This window comes from Prionailurus bengalensis, chromosome C2 (genome assembly GCF_016509475.1).
Source record: "Prionailurus bengalensis isolate Pbe53 chromosome C2, Fcat_Pben_1.1_paternal_pri, whole genome shotgun sequence".
NCBI classification, from domain to species: Eukaryota; Metazoa; Chordata; class Mammalia; order Carnivora; family Felidae; genus Prionailurus; species Prionailurus bengalensis.
Window position 1 is genome coordinate 11455633 of NC_057350.1, and position 19418 is coordinate 11475050.

Here is a 19418-nt window from a genome sequence, read left to right on the forward strand (position 1 = left end):
AGCATGGCCACTGGGAATCGGTTGCCAGCTGATTGCTCATGAGGGTCTGCATCTGGGGCCTTGGCCTGTCACTGCAGTGTTTTGCCTGTGGTGAGACTCCAGCAGACGCCTACCAATCCAAGAACAAGTAGAAGGGAGGTTTGACTGCAGAGGTGCAGAGGCATCAGGCTTCAGGGCTTCTTCTGTGGTTCTCCGATAGTCCACGTCACCAAGATGTAAACAGGATACACCGTCATCAAAATCCCATGCTCAGAAATACATCCTGAGACCCAGAACTGTCATTCCCTAAACAGGGTCTGAGAAAGTTTCTGCACCTACCAAGTGGGAGAGTACCAGACTACCTACATCTTAGAGTTGTCCTGAGACCCAACCTAAAAATGAAACCATGTATGCGTAACCATTAAATAAATCCTAAGACTCAAATAATCCCAAACTACCATCATAGCCACGTCCAAGGGGCTCGAGTGCGTTGGAGGCAAATACAAGGAAAATAAAGAGCATCTCCCTGCTGTTATGCAATCATACAGTTTAGTTATAATTATCAACACAATAGAGTCTAGAATTTCCCAAGTGCATTTGGCCCCGGAACTTTTGATTTGTATTACATCTAATAACACCCACACATTAGGAAACATGGGTTTGTGGTTTGAAATCGCATAGAATGTAAGGTCTACAAAAGCAAGCACTTTGTCATGTAGCATACTGTATCTTCAGGGCCTAAAAGAGCTGCCTGCACATAATAGGTACTCAATAAAATTTACGTTCATTGCATAATGAATATACTTTCCATTAAGCTAATTTGAAAACAGCCTCTGAAAATGGTTTGCATAGTGAAGTGAAACATGGGTTTTTAGGCTCTGCCAGTGAAAGTGTAAATAGGATAAAACTTTTGAAAAGCAGCCTGGCCTCAAGCACCAAGAACTTTTAAAGGGCTCATACCCTCTCACCAAGTTGTGCCAGTTCTGGAAATCTCTTTGGATGTTATTCTAAGTATGAAAAGAAAAAAAAAAAAAAGGTTTGCATTTAAGATGCTCAGGAGATGCAGTATTGTTTAAAATGAAAAAAAAACACACCTGGAAATCATCTGAATTATGTTCAAAAATCATTGAATAAGATACAGAATCCACTTGATGGGTTATTCTGCAGCCATTAATATGCTCATGAAAATTACATAACTTTGAAATATTCTTATATCGTAAGCATGTAACCACAGACCATATCTAATTTAGTATCCTTTTTTCTCTTGTATTAAGGAAAAAGGCAATAAACTAAATAATATATGAGGTGTCAACCCATATATATAATAAAACAATACAAAATAAAGAACTAACATTATTGAGTGCCACTCTGTCAGGCAGTTGTTTTAAATACTTTACATACGTATAATTTCTTTCTTTTTCCTGGTAATCTATAAGGCAGGCACTATTATAATATCCATTATAATACTGAAAAAATGCTGGGAGATAACACACCCAAATATTGACAACAGCTGCCTCTGAGTGATTGAAAAGACATCAATTACATTCCTTGCACTTCTCTGCATTTTTACAAGTTTTTGTAATGATGAGAAAACCGCCCTCTAGAAGGATATGTTAACAAATTAATCTGTGTTCCTATAATAAATCTGAACAGGAAAATAAAATTTTTTCAGTTGACCACAGGACCCCTTTGTTGCAACCAGGGAACTCTGACCCGCGCGTGCTCTGTCGGGCCAATTCTCTTCTGTGCAGAAGAGAAAAACAAAGTAAGCTCCATTTAGGCTGAAATGGGTTGAAATTCGGGTTTGTTTATGAATGCAGAGAACCTGGCCAACGCTAGGGTTGGGTTTTCGGTTTCGATGTCACACTTGCTCAAACCCCAGATAATCTCAGATAATCACTCCGCTCTACCCAGGAATCAAGAATTTAGGCACTAGAATCTCACATGCTCTCACAAACCAAAGGCAGTGCTGCGCTCAGGTGAGATGAGGGGAAGGGGGTGTGGAGGTAGAGAGGCAGCCATGGCCCAGACACTGGGCAGGTTGAATCCTCAGCGGGAGCTGTAAGGTTCCTTTGTTTTTATACAGAGCAAGGAACTGCACTTGATACACCCTTTGTTGCGGTAGAAAGAAGGGGTAAACGATGCTAATGATGCTAGTAATGAATGTGAAATAGAACATATGCCACCGATTTATCTAAAAGGAAATTTAAAATCTAGGGAAAAGAAATCCACCCTACTGTAAGGACGATCCAGTAATTCAAGCGTTTTATGTTAAGGTGCTGTCCGAGGCCACTAGCTCTCGAAGTCCAGCCCTTAACAACCCCTTCTAAAGACCACAACTCCCAGACTGACCGCGACTTCGGCGCATGCGGCCTGGTGACCTACGACTACATTTCCCAGCGGCCCGAGCGGCTACGCTGACGCACGCGTGCGCCCTTGCGTCTCTCTCGCCGCCTCGGCTTTGACCTACAGCCACCCGGAGAAGATGGCTTCCCCCGCAGTGTCCGGGCTCTCCCGGCAGGTGAGAGAAGGGAGGTCCTGAAAACTAGCGAGAGGATCCCTTCTAAAGTGACACGTAGCAGAGCCCTAAGAGCCACAGAGCGAGACCACAGCTGGGGAAGCGTGGCCGCCATTCAGCGTTGTAGGGCCCTGCGAGTGGGAGCGACGCAAAGCGCTCGGGCGGCCCTACCTCCCTGGACGTCCGCGGGACTGGCGGTGCAGGGGGACGCGTGCCTGACCTTGGCGTCCCCGAGCACAACCTCGGGAGCAGCTAGTTTGAGGCGCACGGGAAAGGGGCGGGGGAAGGCTCCCCTGGACTCCGAGGAAAGGATACAGCCCACCCCCAAGTCATTTAACCTTGTCGTTGTGGTCAAACCTGTCAGGGGTCTCTAGGAATGCTAAGGAGTATTTATAAAACACATTTCACATTTTTATAAAGGAAATGAGACCGAAAAGTTTAAATGACTCGTCCTTGGCTGCTCAGCCAGGAAGGGGTAGGTAGAGCTGAGATTCGAACCCACACGGTCATACAGAAGATGGAGTTGGAAAGAAAATTCGTGGTCTTTATACCACATAGCAACACTATGCTTTACACATCGTGACACCTTACAGCTTAGGTAAGTTTTTCATAAGTGAAAAGGGCTTTTAATCCCTACAACCACTTGTGTTATGGAACAGTTCGGAACTGAAATTACTTGAAGGTGAGCTGTGCCCTTGCAGATGCTTTTTAAGCAACGAGTTCCAACTCTGTTCCTTGATAGACTAGATACCATTTCTCAGAACTAGGGTCCGTTCTCACATCAGACTGCTGCAGTACTAAGGGGATTAATCTTTCTTTTCCGATAGCATTTGGATTCTAAGAAGGTACATCTCTTGCAGATCATGACTGGAATCCTCTCACTTTTTATTAAAATCCTTCCTCGGGGGTGGTAACAAATGCCAGAAATTTGGGGTTTCTTGGAACACGTATTTCATCAGAACTTGTGTTTTCTCTCTCATACTGGTGTGCTAGCCTCAGCCTGTTCCTAGCAAACGAGGAAGTTGGTGGGAAAGCAGTTTCCCAGGCGGCTCTGGATGATGCTCAGTGGTGAAATTTACTCCTTGGGAATAAAGAGCAGCTCGTGTAATCTCCGTGATGATACTAAGAAACTAATCACTTAAAATGTCTTATTATTGTTTTAAAGGTGCGATGCTTTAGTACCTCTGTGGTCAGGCCATTTGCCAAGCTCGTGAGGGTAAGTCAACTTTTGTTACTAATCGTAAAGTAAATGAAAGTGCGCGGTTAGGGCATGGACTTTTGTATAACTACTACCTAAACCTTTCTGCCTGATTTGTAGATCCCAAAATGTGATGTGTGCGTGGGGATAGGGAATGGAATACGTTGAATGCCTGGTGTGCAGCAGGCCCATGCTTAACCTTTGTGGGACTTTCTTAAAATCCCGTAACAATGATGGGAAATAGCTGGTCTTTTGTTTGCAAAGGAGGAAACAGACTGGGAGAACTCGAGTCTGGTCTCAGAGCTGGACTGGAACTAAATCTTTGTTCACCCCTGAGCTCTTGCACTGCAACCATACAGAACTGCTAAGCATATGTAGTCATATATTGATGGCAGCGCGTAGGAAAAAGCCTACAGTTTTTTGTGAAAAATAATTCAAGCATCAGGCATTCAGTAAGCTGCTAAAGAGCTCCATTAAACTGAACATTGATGGGGAGACGCTATAGGGGAAATTTATAGTGTCACCATTAAATGTTTTCTTGGCTCTAACATGTGCAAAACTGTCTTCTATCAGTGTTTAAAACCTCCACTATGTGGAACTGATTAGTTACTGAGTTCAAAGGAAGCATAAGCTCATTTCAGAATCCATGTAATAATTGATTTATAGTTACTGCTGGAAGGGACTCTAGGTACCATATTTCCTAAGCACCACATTTTAAGATGAAAAATCGGAAGCTCAAAAATTGGAAGATTAAGTGACCTAGCCGAGGAAACATCCCTGATTTGTTTGAGAATTGCCATTCAGGATAGCTTTCTGATCCCATATTTGGTATTTAAACTTGTTGTGTGCTCCAAACAGTGTATTTTAATATACGTATTTAATCCTGCTATTGGCAGAATGATATCTGAAGTGATTTTCCTTTTCTCTTCCTCCCCCACCCCATCCTTTTTTTAAAGCCACCTGTTCAGATACATGGTATCGAAGGTCGCTATGCCACTGCTCTTTATTCTGCTGCATCTAAACAGAATAAGCTGGAACAAGTAGAAAAGGAATTATTGAGAGTAGCGGTAAGTAGCTTTTCTGTTTATTGCTTACTAAGTTTCTATCATAGGTTTTTTTCCTTTAGTTATTTGGCCATGTTTCCCTAATGAGGTATATTCTAAGTGAAAATGAACTACAAAAAGAAAAAAGAAAAAAAACCTGTTTTCTGTCATCATGTCGATAGGAATAGTACTGGGTATTGTTATTCTGAACCTATTGTATAATAGGTACAGGCAGATACGAACAAGGATATTATTAATATTAGGAACCAGGATTTGAGGCTAAGAAGAAATAGAGGTCACCTTTGAAAATCTATGCTTGTATTTCAGGCAGTTCTAAAATAGCCTTTAGAATGTATTATGACTTGCTTTGCTGGGAATTTTCTTTATGGAGCCTTTGCTCATTTTCAGTTTTTTATTTTATCCCCAAGATGCGAGAGGGAAATAACCGAGCAGAGCACTCTGGGCAACAAAATCAGCAAAGGTGTATGGAGCTCCGGTACAGAACTGACAGATGGGGAAGCTACAAGGGACAGTTTATTTTTACACTTTGTTTTTTTAGCCTGGAAAGAAGAGTGAATTAATTGAATTAACAGAAGTGTACCAGTGTAACTTGGGAAAATCTGTTGTAATTTTAACCGAATTTTGTAGTTAACACGTTTCTGTCCACTTTGTTGCTTCCCCTTCTCTTGCTTTATAGCTGCCACCTCCGACAAGAAGCTCTGCATTAAAGGAGGAGACGGAGGGGCGCCTGGGTGGCTCAGTCAGTTAAGCCTCTGACTTCAGCTCAGGTCATAATCTCACGTTTCTGAGCTCGAAGGCACAGAGCCCGCCTCACATCCTCTCCCCCTCTCTCTGCCCCTCCTCCGCTTGTTCTCTCCCTCTCTCTCAGATCAAATAAACTTAAAAAAAGGGGGGGGGGAGAGGGAGACACAGTCTAGCGTATACTCTCTCTAGAGAAAGTTTTGCACTTTTTTAGTTTTATGTTTTAAGAACTTCTTCTATTTTTAATCTTATTTCTGAAGATTTTTTTTTTATCATACTGTGCAGAAGAAAAAACCCTGATGAGGCTAGTCATATAGGATAATACTTATTCTGTTCATTTTTCATCTCAAGCTTTTTTTTTTTTTTTTTGGAATTTTTGTCCTAGCAGACAGTAATGTTCGTTCCATATTCCTTTCTCTGTCCAGTTAGCTCTACAGATGATGCTTACTGTCTGAGTTGGTGTGACCAACCCACAGAATCAACAGCCTTACTGTTGGAGACACTTGGGAGAGGGGTACCAAGAGCAGACAGGATCACACACAGGCATTTTTGGAGGTGATAATTATTGCCTGCTACTTGTCATTTATGGCCATTTTGTTTATTTTTTTTTAATTTTATTTTTTTAATGTTTATTTTTGAGAGAGAGAAAGGGACAGAACACAAGTGGGGGAAGGGCAGAGAGAGAGAGAATCTGAAGCAGGTTCCAGGCTCCGAGCTGTCAGCGCAGAGCCCGACACAGGGCTTGAACCCACAAACCGTGAGATCATGACCTGAGCCAAAGTCAGATGCTTAACCAACTGAGCCACCCAGGCGCCCCATATATGCCCATTTAAAACCGAACAGTGGTATTCACAATGGAGTGACCTAGATTGTGGGTGTTAAGAATGGGGTTTGACTATAACCTGGAAATCAGTTAAGATGTGGAGACGTAGAAAGGAGGCACTTATCTTAAGACTCTTTGTAAATGAAAATCAGCAATTTTTTGGCACTGAGAGGAAAGTGATGCTACACAGGTGCCACTAACTGCCCATCGGATGATACAACAGAGAAAGATGGGAAACACGAAAAACCGGATTACCCAAATGCCAGCTTTTAATTTGCGTAAGTCCTCGATTTTTATGGAAAATTGTTTCCATGGAGCCAGTCGAGTCGAAGTTTTAGCATTAGGTGGTGTATTACAGGTAGCCTGGATTAGAGCAGATTCTGGCCAAGAGCCTGGGAGAAGGTGCTAGCAGTGAGTGAAAGGCTGACAGGTATTTAACTGAAAGATGCCCAAACGGAAACAGCCATTGTTTTGTTAGAACCCTGGCCTGATACTCAGGGGAGCAAGGTGCCGGAAGCTACCCTGGGTCGCTGAGGACAGACATTTATGAATTAACAAAGTGGAGACGCGTGGTCCCTCTCCTGGTAGCTGCACTCCCACTGTTCGTCCTCTCTGCCTCCCAGGCTGATTGAGGCTGCTCTGGAAACACCAGAGCTCTCTCACGGGGCTCCGGAAGAGGCAGGACAGAATCAGGATCACTCTGACACAGAGAGGCCCCCCTCCAGGGGAATGACAGGGAGACTTCCTTTGCTGTTAGAGCACCTTTCCAGCTGAGTATTACCCATAGTAAATACATTAACATATGCAGTTCGTTGAATCTCGGCTGCTTAGTTTTTCTGTAATCTCTCTTGAAAAGCAAAAATAAATTTAAGAGACTTCATGAAGTATCTTTAAATTTTTCCAAGAAGTACCATTATATCTTGTGTAAAACCAAGGTATGGTGTATTCTCAAAGGCAGAGAAAATTATTTGATTGTAAACTTTTCTTCATACATGCTTTGAGAGTGCTAATTTAATGAAATACATGATTCATAACAAAATATGTTGTGGTGGCGAGGATCGTTCATGCGCTAGAGTTGAAGAAATTATTTTTTTGGTACTTTCAGCAAATCTTGAAGGAACCCAAAATGGCTGCTTCCATTATGAATCCCTATGTGAAGCGTTCCGTGAAAGTGAAAAGCCTAAACGACATGACAGCAAAAGAGAGGTTCTCTCCCCTCACATGCAACCTGATCAGTAAGTATTAGATCTTTTCTACTGAAAATCTTGCCACTGGAAGTGTGATCCGTGGACCAGGAACGTCAGCATCACCTACCTGCCTTTTGGCCGCGATCTAAGGAGTTAGCCAACCTAATAAATCAACCTACTGCATTTAACTAGCTCCCCAAGTGAATTGTTTGTGAGTTAAAGTTTGAAGAGCACTGTCTAAAGGATATGACCGTGTAACAAAGTAATTGCAGTCACTACTTTTCAACCCGTGGAGAAGACAGATAGGATTCATAGCAAGGAAACGGTGTGTAACCGGTGGCTGTATCTCTGTCCTCAAAGACATTTGCATTGTTTGGTACATTAGGCTTGCTTTTCAAGTCCCATAGCCAACCCAGAATACATGTTCCAAAGAACATGTATTCATGGCATCATCTTTGAATATAGGTAATATGTTAATTTGGGGATTTGTAGCCAGACATTGGAATCTAACCTGAAATATGAAAATCAGGTTGCAGGCCACGGTCAGGAAATCGGTTGGAGATCTGTAGGGCCTCCCCACACACCTGGCTATTTTAAATGCTTGTCGGTGGTGGGTTTTTTTAAACATTGAATATACTTTTTAAATACCAAGCACCATCTTCTTCATTCACATTCTTAAAGGACATTGAATATAGCATTCTAAGGCCACAAATCTAAGTTTGCTTTTGAGGTGAATATAATACCTGGTGAATAACCTAGGGGTTCTTGTTTTGTTTTGTTTTGTTTTGTTACAATAGTATACTAACATACAAATATAATTTGTTGTCAGTTTGGCTTACATACAACACCCAGTGCTCATCCCAACAAGTGCCCTCCTCAATGCCCATCCCCCACTTTCCCCTCTCCCCCAACCCCCATCAACCTTCAGTTTGTTCTCGGTATTTAAGAGTCTCTTATGGTTTGCCTCCCTCCCTCTCTATTTGTAACTGTTTCTCTTTTCCCCTTCTCTTCCCCCGTGGTCTTCTGTTAAGTTTCTCAAGATCAACATATGAGTGAAAACATACCTTTCTCTGACTGACTTATCTCACTCAGCATAATACCCTCCAGTTCCATCCATGTTGCTGTAAATGGCAGGATTTTATGCCTTCTTGTTGCCAAGTAGTATTTCATTGCATATATATACCATATCTTCTTTATCCACTCATCAGTTGATGGACATTTAGGCTCTTTCCCTAACTGGCTATTGTTGAAAGTGCTGCTGTCAACATTGGGGTACGAGTGCCCCTAGGCATCAGCACTCCCGTATCCCTTGGGTCAATTCCTAGCAGTGCTATTGCTGGGTCATAGGGTAGATCTATTTTTAATTTTTTTGAGGAACCGCCACACTGTTTTCCAGAGTGGCTGCACCAGTTTGCATTCCCACTAACGGTGCAAGAGGGTTCCCCTTTCTCCACATCCTCTCCAGCATCTATAGTCTCCTGATTTGTTCATCTTAGCCACTCTGACTGGCATGAGGTGGTATCTCAGTGTGGCTTTGACTGATGTCAAAGCCTCAGTGTGGCTTTCCCTGATGATGAGTGATGTTGAGCATCGTTTCATGTGTCTGTTGTCCATCTGGATGTCTTCTTTGGAAAAGTGTCTAATGAATAACCTGTTTGAGTGATTTTGACGTTACTGAGACACCTTCACTTTCCCAGATTTGCTTGCTGAAAATGGTCGCTTGAACAACACCCCTGGAGTCGTTTCTGCCTTTTCGACCATGATGAGTGTCCACCGTGGAGAAGTTCCTTGCACAGTGACCACTGCATCCGTAAGTGACAGCTTGTTGCTGCTGTATTTGCTTTGACATCCGTGCGTCGCGTTTTGCATAATGAAAAGAAAAAAAACAGGCTCAAATCCAGAAATCGGGAAAGGTGATTGGTCACTTAGGAGGTTTGCTTCACTTCTTACACGAGCTGCCATGAACCTGCACTTTGGAGGGGCCGGTGTGTGTCCCGTTAGTGCCTCCCTACCCGCTGACTGTTCGGAAGGACGAGACTGGACTCAAATGTGTTAGGAAGTAGTGGTTTATGTTCCCTCACAAGTTGGAGTTATTTCACAAATCCCTTGGTAAGTAGTCTCCTGAAACTGGACTGTCTAACCTTTGGTGGCAGCGAATGGGAAGGGTGGGAAGGGCAGGCCCTTGTGGAGTTGCTGACGTGGCTGTAATAATAGACCTATGTGCCGAGTACTTCGTAACGTATTATTTAATGGCAGCGTTGTACGTGAGGTAGAATTATCCTTATTTTACAGATGAGTGAACCCAGGGAAATTAAGTCATTTGCCCAAAGTGACAAAATAGGGAATCAGGGTTTGAACATGGCCCTCTCTCTCCCAAGAGCATGTACCTTAAGCTGCGCCACCTCCCCAGAATTCCTTTTGTTGATGTTGATTTTCTCCCTACTGTAGTTCAGACCGCATAGGAAATCAGCCTTGAGGGGCTTACTTCTCAGTAGAGGACGGCGGATTTGCTTGGAATACGCAGCACCTGACCTCATCTAGGTTAATATTTCTGGTATCTCAAAGATACTCTCACTCTCCAAAAGAGCACGGCTTCAGAGAGACATTTTACCCCAGATCATGTATTTGCACGTTTGTAGTTCACAGTGGGTGCCACGAAAGTGCACAACTGACTGCGAATCCTTACAGCTCAGGCATCTGCCCGGGCCCACTGGGCCTGCCCCAGTTCTCGGTGACAGCAGGGCCCAGATGAGGCTTCACCAGGCAGGTCATACCATCCCCGTGGCTGAGCACTGGTATAAATTATGTCATTCAGTGAGTACAAGGACATGATTTTTTAATTTATTTTTTATTTTTAATTAAAAACAATTTTTTTTTTAAATGTTTATTTTTGAGAGAGAGAGACTGAGCGTGAGCAGGGGAGGGGCAAAGAGAGAGGAAGATACAGAATCCGAAGCAGGCTCCAGGCTCTGAGGTGTGAGCACAGAGCCCAATGCAGGTCTCGAACCCACAAACCACGAGATCATGACCTGAGCTGAGGTCAAACGTTTAACTGACTAAGCCACCCAGGCGCCCCAAGGACATTATTTTTTTAAAGGGTGCATATTTTTGTAAAAGTTTTTTAGAACCAACTGTTGCTAGTGCAGCAGTGTTTGATGTTGAAACTCCCGGGTAAATAAGTTTCCACTGTTCAAAAACAAAAATTATTCCTTGATTAGTGACTAAGGGCACAGTCTGTAGAAATAGACTGATTTCAAATATTGCAGCAACTGGGACCTTAACCACTCTGAACCTGTTCTCTCCTACGGGAATAAGAGCCTCTGGCCGCCCAGAGTTGTCCCAATTAAAGGGGGTGGTGGGTGTGAAATGCCAGCACAGACCGGTGCCTGGCACCCGCTAAGCCTCTGAGTGGGAGGTGTGCACGTACTTCGGAGCTCTGTAACCTTGGAGGCCTGGCGAATGATGTCTTGATTAAACACCAGCAGACTTTCACACCAGCTCCCCCAAGAGGCGTTGTTAGATCTTTGCGAAGATGGAAAGCCTTATCTGCTAGCTTGTGGACCCTTAGGTGTGGGGGTGGAGAGAGGATTTGTGACAAGAGGCCGCTCCTTCAGCCTTTCTCACCCTCCCCTCACCAGGAGTAGGAGTTGAGGCAGAGAGAACACAGGCTGGCGTCTGAGTGCTGGCTCTGTCAGAGTCCAGCGCAGAGCCGTGCGCCCCCAGGCGTTCCCCGTGAGGCTCGGAGTGCAGCATGCTTCTAGAAGCTCCTGGGAACCAGAGGTCTTAGAGATGCTAGAACCGGGTCAGATTGCAGCTCTCCATCCGAGGACATAGTGGCCTCCTGCCATGCCCACAGGGCTGCACAGGAGAGGCCTGTGTCATCAGGCAGCATTAACTTCAGTATTGGGGGGAGTTCCTCCCCAGTCATGTCTAAGTCGTACCGCTGATACCAGGGAGCAGAGACGGGGAGGGAGTGGCATTTATGGGCATCAGTGACCCGCCCAGTGAGCTCGCCGAGGTGTTCTTGTGGGACGGGACATCAGCATGTTCCCGGCACACCAGCGGTGTGAGTAACTTGCAGTGCGGCTCCTGGAAGGGCCCAGAGACCACACAGGAATTCACAAGGCCTGTCCTGCTGATGTGTGCCAGGGGTATTTTCTTCCTGAGCTTTTATGTGGAAAGTTCTGTTCTGCTTTATCTACTTAATTAAAGGATGGTTTTGTCCTTTTTTTAGCCTTTAGATGAACCCACTCTTGCTGAATTAAAAACAGTCCTGAAGAGCTTCCTAAGTAAAGGCCAAGTATTGAAATTGGAGGTTAAGGTAGGTTTTTAATTATGTATGGTGTGTTTCCTCAGGTTCTTTGACACTGTTGAGTGGCTGTAGAAACTGAAAAATTAAATCTCACCAAATACTAAATTGTTTCTAATAGAAATTTTATGTTCTCAATTTAAATGATTATGGATTCCATTCACAATCTGACTTCTTTTTTCTAGACGTAATGATAACATCTTACATTTGTACAGCATGTAGACTTTTCAAAGTACTTTTTCATCTTTCTGTTCGATCAATGAAATATCAATGCTTTTCCACACTTCCAACCTATTTTCTTTCCTAGATTGATCCATCCATCATGGGTGGAATGATTGTCCGTATTGGAGAGAAATATGCTGATATGTCTGCGAAAACCAAGATTCAGAAGCTGAGCAGGGCCATGCGGGAGATTTTCTGAAAGTGTTGATTTTCTGTCCATGAAAATCCCTAAACTTGTAACAACAATAAAATGCTTCCTGAACAGAACATACACTGTTTACTATCTTTTTTGAAGTGGAAATACAGAGAACCTTATTTTCTATCTTTCTTTCAGAATCCGCCCAGCTAAAAGGTTAAAAGCCCCGTTGGTTGGAGATTTTAGTTTGTGTAGATTACTCTTAGGAATTTATGGAAGCTTGTGTCATTAGGAAGAACTGTTAACATTTATTGAGGCCTTTATTGCAGGCACCATTAAGTCCTTAATGTGTCTTACCTCGTGACCTTGGCCTCTGGGCTCAGAGCCCAGGGAGGGGCTGACCCTGCGGGCGGAGTTGATGCCAACCACCAGGCCAGTTACCGCCCCGGAGTTTTAGTTGTCGGTGCCCATGTCCAGTCACAGATCCTGAAAGCGGGCCCCCCAGCCCCCAGGACCTGTGCTGGTCAAGACATTGGCCGCTGCCCCTCACCGTCCTGCTTCATGCTTCTTAACAGCTTCCACGGCATGTGGACCCACGCCTGTTGCTGTGCCCTGAGGTCCACCGTCAGCCAGGTGAGTGCGTGTGTTTAAGGTACTGCAGACAGGGCCAGCTTGTGCCATCTGACCATTCTAACAAGTTCTTAAGTCCTGTGCATCTTGTTTTAAACCCAAAGTGACCCGTCTTAACAGTCCTGCCCTTCATCTTCTAGTAAATATAAAGGCAGTGACGCTCTGTATAAAGTCTCTCAGATTCTGGCTAAAATGCGGTCTTCATTCTGGAATCTACTAGAAGAACACCATTAATCTAACAAGGATTCATTCCCTCCCTCCCACTGGGGGCAGAGGTCTGGATCAGAGCTGCGCACTCAGCAGAGGGCAGCAGGATAGCTGTCCCGACCCCTGTGAATGTCCTCACAACCGAGGACTGGCCAGGAGCTTCGGCCCGGATAGGAAGTCGGGACGTTCTCCCCGCCGAAGGCAGCTGTGCCGGCGGTGGCCGCGCCGCTCTCTGAAGGCACCGCTCTGGCTGAACTGCCCGTTGGTCCTGCTGATTCTCCCAAGACCTTTCCGGCCAACCAGCAGACGGGCAGCGGAGTCCCTTTCCCACAGGCTGGGCCCAGACAAAAGGCAATAACCCTTCCACTTCTCTGATAATCAGCTGATCTGAAAGGGTGGCCTGAAGGCATTTCTCCGAGACTCCCGCTCTGTGCGTGGCCACTGCACTTCGGGTTGTGAAGTACATCCCGACGGACTGGAACCTTGGGAGTACCCGGCACAGGCCAGGCACAGCGATACTACGCCCGTAAGTTCCACCAGAAAGTTCCATAAGTAAAGGGACGTGACGCCATCTACAAGGAAGTTCGTGATGTCGACTCCGGCTGCTCTACACCCTGGGACGGTAGACTGGCAGCTGGGAATGTGCCCTGGAGCCCCCCAGGGGGTGTGGGGGCGAGCCTGCTCTGCTGCTTCCCACGGGTGGGGCGCCCCGGCTCCTCCACGCCTGGCTTTCGTCCCCCGTAGACGGAAGCGATCATGCTCACTTCCAGAGGGGCCGCAACAGGGAAGCAAGAGCACGAGCCAGTGCGGGGAGGCGGAGGCGGAAGGGTGGCCATAAACATTGATTACTGGCTCCGTGGCCTGCCACTTCTCTGGGTCGTGTGACCCCAAGGATTGCTGAAACGCAGCACCCACCTGACACGTTATGGTCACGTGGCAAAGTCCCTCCGGTACTGCCTGCAGAAATCTGTCCTCAGGGTTTGTCCAGCACTCCCGGTCCCTAATAGGCCATTAGGATGACTCCTGCTCCTTTGGTCCTCCAGGAAGGCCTCCCCTAGTAAAATACGCTGACCCTGACATACCCCCCTCCCAAATAGGATGCTGCTTTTGAGGCCACTTCGTGTATCTTGACGCTTTACAACTCTGTGATACAGGTGGAGCAGAGATACGGCCTGAGGAGAGAGTTGAGGGGCCCTAGCGTTTGCTCAGTGTCACGTGCTCTACCGGCTGTTGGATCACATCCCTGAGCCCTGTCTGCCTTCATCCTAGCTTGCCTCATGCCTACAGCCAGCCCGACACCGCACCAGACGGCATCCCACACGCGTGAATCACCGTAAAACCACAAGCTTCTAAGACACCGGACGACTGATGGACAAAATATCTTTGGGAGAGGGGTACCCCGGGGGGGTCGCTCAGTTAAGCGTCCAACTCTTGATTTGGGCTCAGGTCGTGATCTCATGGTTCATAAGATCAAGCTCCATGTCAGGCTGTGTGCTGACAACATGGAGCCTGCTTGGGACTCTGTCCCTCTCCCACTCACGCTCTTTCTCTCTAAGTAAACACACTTAAAAAAAAGTCAAGTTGTGGATAAATATATAGCTGATTTAAAAGAAAGCAATTAACAAAAGTGAAAAGTTTTCTATAAATTATGTAATTGAACATTGCCTTGTACAAGGGAAGTGCTTGGTGTGTATTAGCTATTAATGTAAGAACATCTAACACACACACACACACACACATGCACACAGAGCAAGAAAATACAGGAATAATGAGCATCAAAATGTTAACATTTATTTTTGCGTGGAAGAATATCTCCACTAATTGATTTTATTTCCTTTGTATTTTTCTGAGCTTGCTGAATTTTCTGCATTAACAAATATTACTTCTATAATTAGGAGAAAACAAATATTCTAGAATAAAATATTTCCTACTAAATTTGGTTCAAGAGGTACCTACTCAACATGCTTTATATCAGCAATTCCTTCCACTCTCTGAGCTGTGCAACAGGACCGTATCGATCGCAGAGACAATGAGTTGTAGTTTGGAAAAGCACTATTTTCTTGGTTTATAATGATTTTAATTTTTGAAACTTCAAATAATAACCAAGAAAAGCACAGGGTTTTTATGTTTACCAAAAATGGGACCTACTGATTTAAAAATAGGGCAAAGACATGCTATTTTATTGTGAAAATGTTTTTTAAGGTCCTATAACAATTCAACTGGAGTTCAAGCCAACCTAAGAACTTTAATGTTTAGTTGGGGGGGGGGGGGGGGGGGGGGGCAGAGAGAGGATGACACAGAATCCAAAGCAGGCTCCGGGCTCTGAGCTGTGTGCACGGAGTCTGATACAGGACTTGAACTCACAAACCACAAAATCATGACCTGAGCTGAAGTGAGATGCTTAACCGGGTCACCCAGGCCCCACGACCTCAGAACTTTAACACTGGCTCACATTCAGAGAAATCAGTGATGAAATAGGAATTTTGCCTTAAAACCAGATCAGAAGAAAATGCCATAAATCATCGCCTAAAATTCAGGTAACCGTATAATTCAGTGTTGGGTCTGCCAACGGCGCCCAGGGTTACGACTCAGGGTTGTGAACACGCAGCGTTGTCCGCGTCGGAAACTTCGCGGAAAGCCAGCGCAATCCTCGGAACGTCCTGGTAAGACAAGCTGAGCTGTGTGCTCACCCCGCAGCACCCCTGGCATTTCTGCTGCCACCGCTCAGAACTGCTCAAGTTCTCGGAAGGAGTCGGTACCGGGAGATGCATTTCTACCTGGAACCACCATTCGTGTGCAGAAAGCGTGGGAAGGGTGGTGGGTTTGGTCCGCTTAGTTGTCCTTCCCCAACTCCAGCCTTCCCCGTGGGAGAAGGAAGCACACAGGAAGGGGAGCCATTGGCCGGGCTCTCTGTTTCCTGCCTGCTCAGAAGGGAGGTGGGGCAGAAAGAACCCGAAACAATCCACCGGAACAGGGTTGGCTTTCTCGTTTTATTCATGAACCATGTGAATTGAAACCGTACAGGTCAAAACGAACAAAGAGCTGTTTTGAAGAGATTGTTCTTTTTAGGGTCAAGATACACAGGAATAGCCATCTGTACTGGTGTCGCTACTGGGTTAAGAAAAACAAAATCAGTTACCATAATCTGAATCAGTAAAATGTAACATTTCATACATAATAAGGTGCCAAAAGGAACACTCGACCAGGAGAACTAACCTCAGCTTCTTTTAAACAAACAAAAAAAGCAACCTAATGTCTTGGCCCTGCTTCATCAAACCTTGGACGAATACGTAATTCTACGATTTATAATAGAGTCTAATAATGTTTAGAGCTCCATTGACATTACATATCAGACAATATAGTCTCCCTTTTATGGAAAATTAACCAGTACCATTATTTGGCAACAGAAGTATATTACAGTCAACAGGACATCCATGGCGGGGGTGAGGGGTGGCTGAGTCTCACCCCCGGGGAAGGGTTGTGAGGGAAGCAACATGCCACCAGCAGTGGGACCCATTTGTCACGAGGGACTCGTGTCAGACTGATACATTCTTTTCCAAACAGGTGAAGGCTAGCTGGAGTGGCCTGCAGGCAATGCTGGGTAGGACCCCCAGGCTCTGGCTTTTCCTGTCCCCAAAGTTTTCTGAACAACTATGGCCAGAGGAGCAGTTGACTGGCTCATTCCCACTCAGCCCCGTTGCTACCCAGCCAAGAGGGCACGGCGCACCTATGCTGGGCGGATGGACCAGAGCTGGTCCAGTTCTGACGAACTGGCCTGAGATGCCCAGCCCCCTGCCCCCAGGTTGAGCTTGAACAAGGAGATCTCTGAACGGCCCCATCTTTGGGAAGAAAGTCAGTTACATCCACCAGGACAGCTCCTCAAGGTGATTTGCAGATTCCTCGTATGCCTCAACAGATTCCAGGAAGCTCCCAGAAATCACAGCTTCCCACCCTGGAAGTCCAGGAATCACTTGGACTCCAATGTTCACCGATCTCAGGCTTATCAAAAAGGAACTTCCACTGCTGGTTAGCGGCAAGAAGCACATAGCTAACCGTTGAAAGAAATGTTGAAAACCCGGCGCTCACACTCCCCACGAGTCCCTGCAAGCCATCGGCCCTACACTCTCCACGGCCGCAACCCCCATGCAGTGCCCTGTCTTACCAGGAACTATTTGCTTTGTGGCATCACTCCCAGTCTGTTAGGGGAAGCTGCCCCCTCCAGCTTGTCACCTCCTGAAATGACTTCCAACTGTATCTCTCAGGGGTTTAGACATCGAGTTTCACGGGCTTTTGTGTTGTATCTTCTCCTCGGTGGCCTGCAGGGACGTTTCTGGTGGCAAGTCTGTGCCCTAGAAGCATCTTGGGCTACTGCCTCTTTTCTGGGAAGGGGAAGATGAGGAAGACATCTTGCCCCTGGGATCTCCATTAGGGACACCGGCATCTCAGGAGACTGCTCTGCCCTGCCTGTTTTGTGTGCCCAGAAACTCCAAATATCACTCTTCAACCCAGCCAGCTAGCTATGCAACAGGCAAAGGTGGCAAAGACGCCCCGGGGAAATTTCACTGAAAAGGCAAACATCAAAGGGATGTGCCCAATCTATCCAGGAAGAGAACTGCAAAGGGTGACCTGGAAGTCGGGGGTGGGGGGGGGGGGGGGGTAGGGAGTCCTTCCCATGTTCTGAACTCTCTAGAAGGATGTTTGGTTCAGGCCTGAATTCCTGATCAATCTGCCAGAACTCATGGAAGCCTCTGTGGCACATGGATCTGGTGGGAAACAGGCTCTCGGTACTCTCCTCCTTCCTGACACAACCACCTTCCAGAATGTTACCTGTTCAAGTCAGTTTTTTAATGAAACGCCAAGGTCCCACCCGAGGTCACGGCTACAGGATATGTTTCATTTCTTCATACCACCCGTTTCATTTAAACTAACCATATTCTCTGCCCCCAAAATGACTTCTTTGAATTTCTAACATATGCAACTCGGATTTTCTTTTTAATATAAGCAATTTAGTTGGGCTGAACCCAAGTAATCTGATTAAGTATTTTCTACTCCTGGAATAGGTTTTTAATTTTTTTTCTATACTTTTATGCACTTAAATTAGATTCCTAAAATACTCTCATTATACATACAGAAAAATAATCTCTCAATGACGAATCACATTTTATAATAACAAGTTAAATATTTTGACTACAGAATCTATGTTAGTTTATGCAACATTTACCAGCATAGCCTCTTACGTACCATATATACAGTTAGTCACGGACATTCCCATAAACACACAGCAGAGATTTCATGACAAACCTTTTAAAGAGCATAACTTTTTCACTTTATGGATTGGAATTCTGCATTTTTCTTAGCTGGAAACTGTATCAAACGCAGAAAACCAGGCGCCAAGAGCTGATTATCATACACAGGACATTTTTTGTGGTAGATTTCTCACCTATATACATGTATTTACACATATGTTGACCACCTATAGACGTGAGGGTACAAAGCTAATGTAGCTAAGGCAATACAACATGAATTATATGATTGCCAACTTCTCAATCTACGCAGGGCTACGGAAGGTAGAAGGAAGGGGGCCAGGAGGGTATAGACTTCAGCTAGCTGGGTTTCAGCAGACAACATCTAAAGCTGGCTTCACAGTTCAAAGACACTTGGGCTATTGGCAATGCATGTTTTCGATGCATGTGTAAAAATAAATATCATCACCAAAGGTCTTGCCAGAATATCTACTTTCTGACACAGTGACTATTTAGCAGATGACATCCTAAGGATGTTGATTGGTAAAATGCGCATCAAAACGTGCATTTATGAAAATTAACGCGGACACAATGGTAATTACTCCGGAATTAACTTTCAGTAGTTTGGAAGGTTGCATTACGTGTCGCAACAAAGCTATAATTTGCTACTTCATTCAAAGCGACGCAGTCATACCCACACAAGATGAATGCGCAACGTCTGTGCAACTTTCCGTCAATATTTTTACTTAGCAAGCTTTGGGATTCCGGGCAGAATCGGGAAACAGGATTATTGCTCTGTGTGTGTAGGAATGAGACTGATTTGCCAAGAGGGAGCAGAACTGCAAATGTTGTGGAGCGTCCAGCCCAGCGCAAGAAAAAGGAACAAGAAGTTGCTTTGCGAGAGAAAGCAACAGCGAGCAAGCTCACCTGCCTGGCAGAGCCGCGGACTTCTAAAACTTGAGGCTACTCACACACGGGGCTCTTTCCTCTCTCCTGAGCTCACCCTCCTCCAAAGCCATCCGTGGGATCCTACAGGGAGAGCTGAGCTGGGTAGGCCCCACGTCCCAGAGGCAGGTGCCCCCAGACGCCTGGAGACTCAGCTCTCTCTCCAGGGAGTGGCCGTGGACCAAGCCGCGTGCAGACCCCGGGGAAGGGGCGCGC

At 45.5% G+C, this 19418-nt stretch overlaps 1 protein-coding gene across 1 annotated transcript; it reads left to right on the forward strand.

Moving 5' to 3' along the window:
* Positions 1-2390: 2390 nt before the first annotated feature.
* Positions 2391-12308, forward strand: ATP5PO (ATP synthase peripheral stalk subunit OSCP). The gene is made up of 7 exons (XM_043593671.1): positions 2391-2500; positions 3663-3713; positions 4652-4762; positions 7429-7558; positions 9208-9320; positions 11745-11831; positions 12127-12308. Exons 1-7 carry the CDS (start codon positions 2465-2467, stop codon positions 12238-12240), a joined length of 642 nt encoding a protein of 213 aa, XP_043449606.1. The 5' UTR covers positions 2391-2464; the 3' UTR covers positions 12241-12308.
* The last annotated feature ends 7110 nt before the right edge of the window (positions 12309-19418 follow it).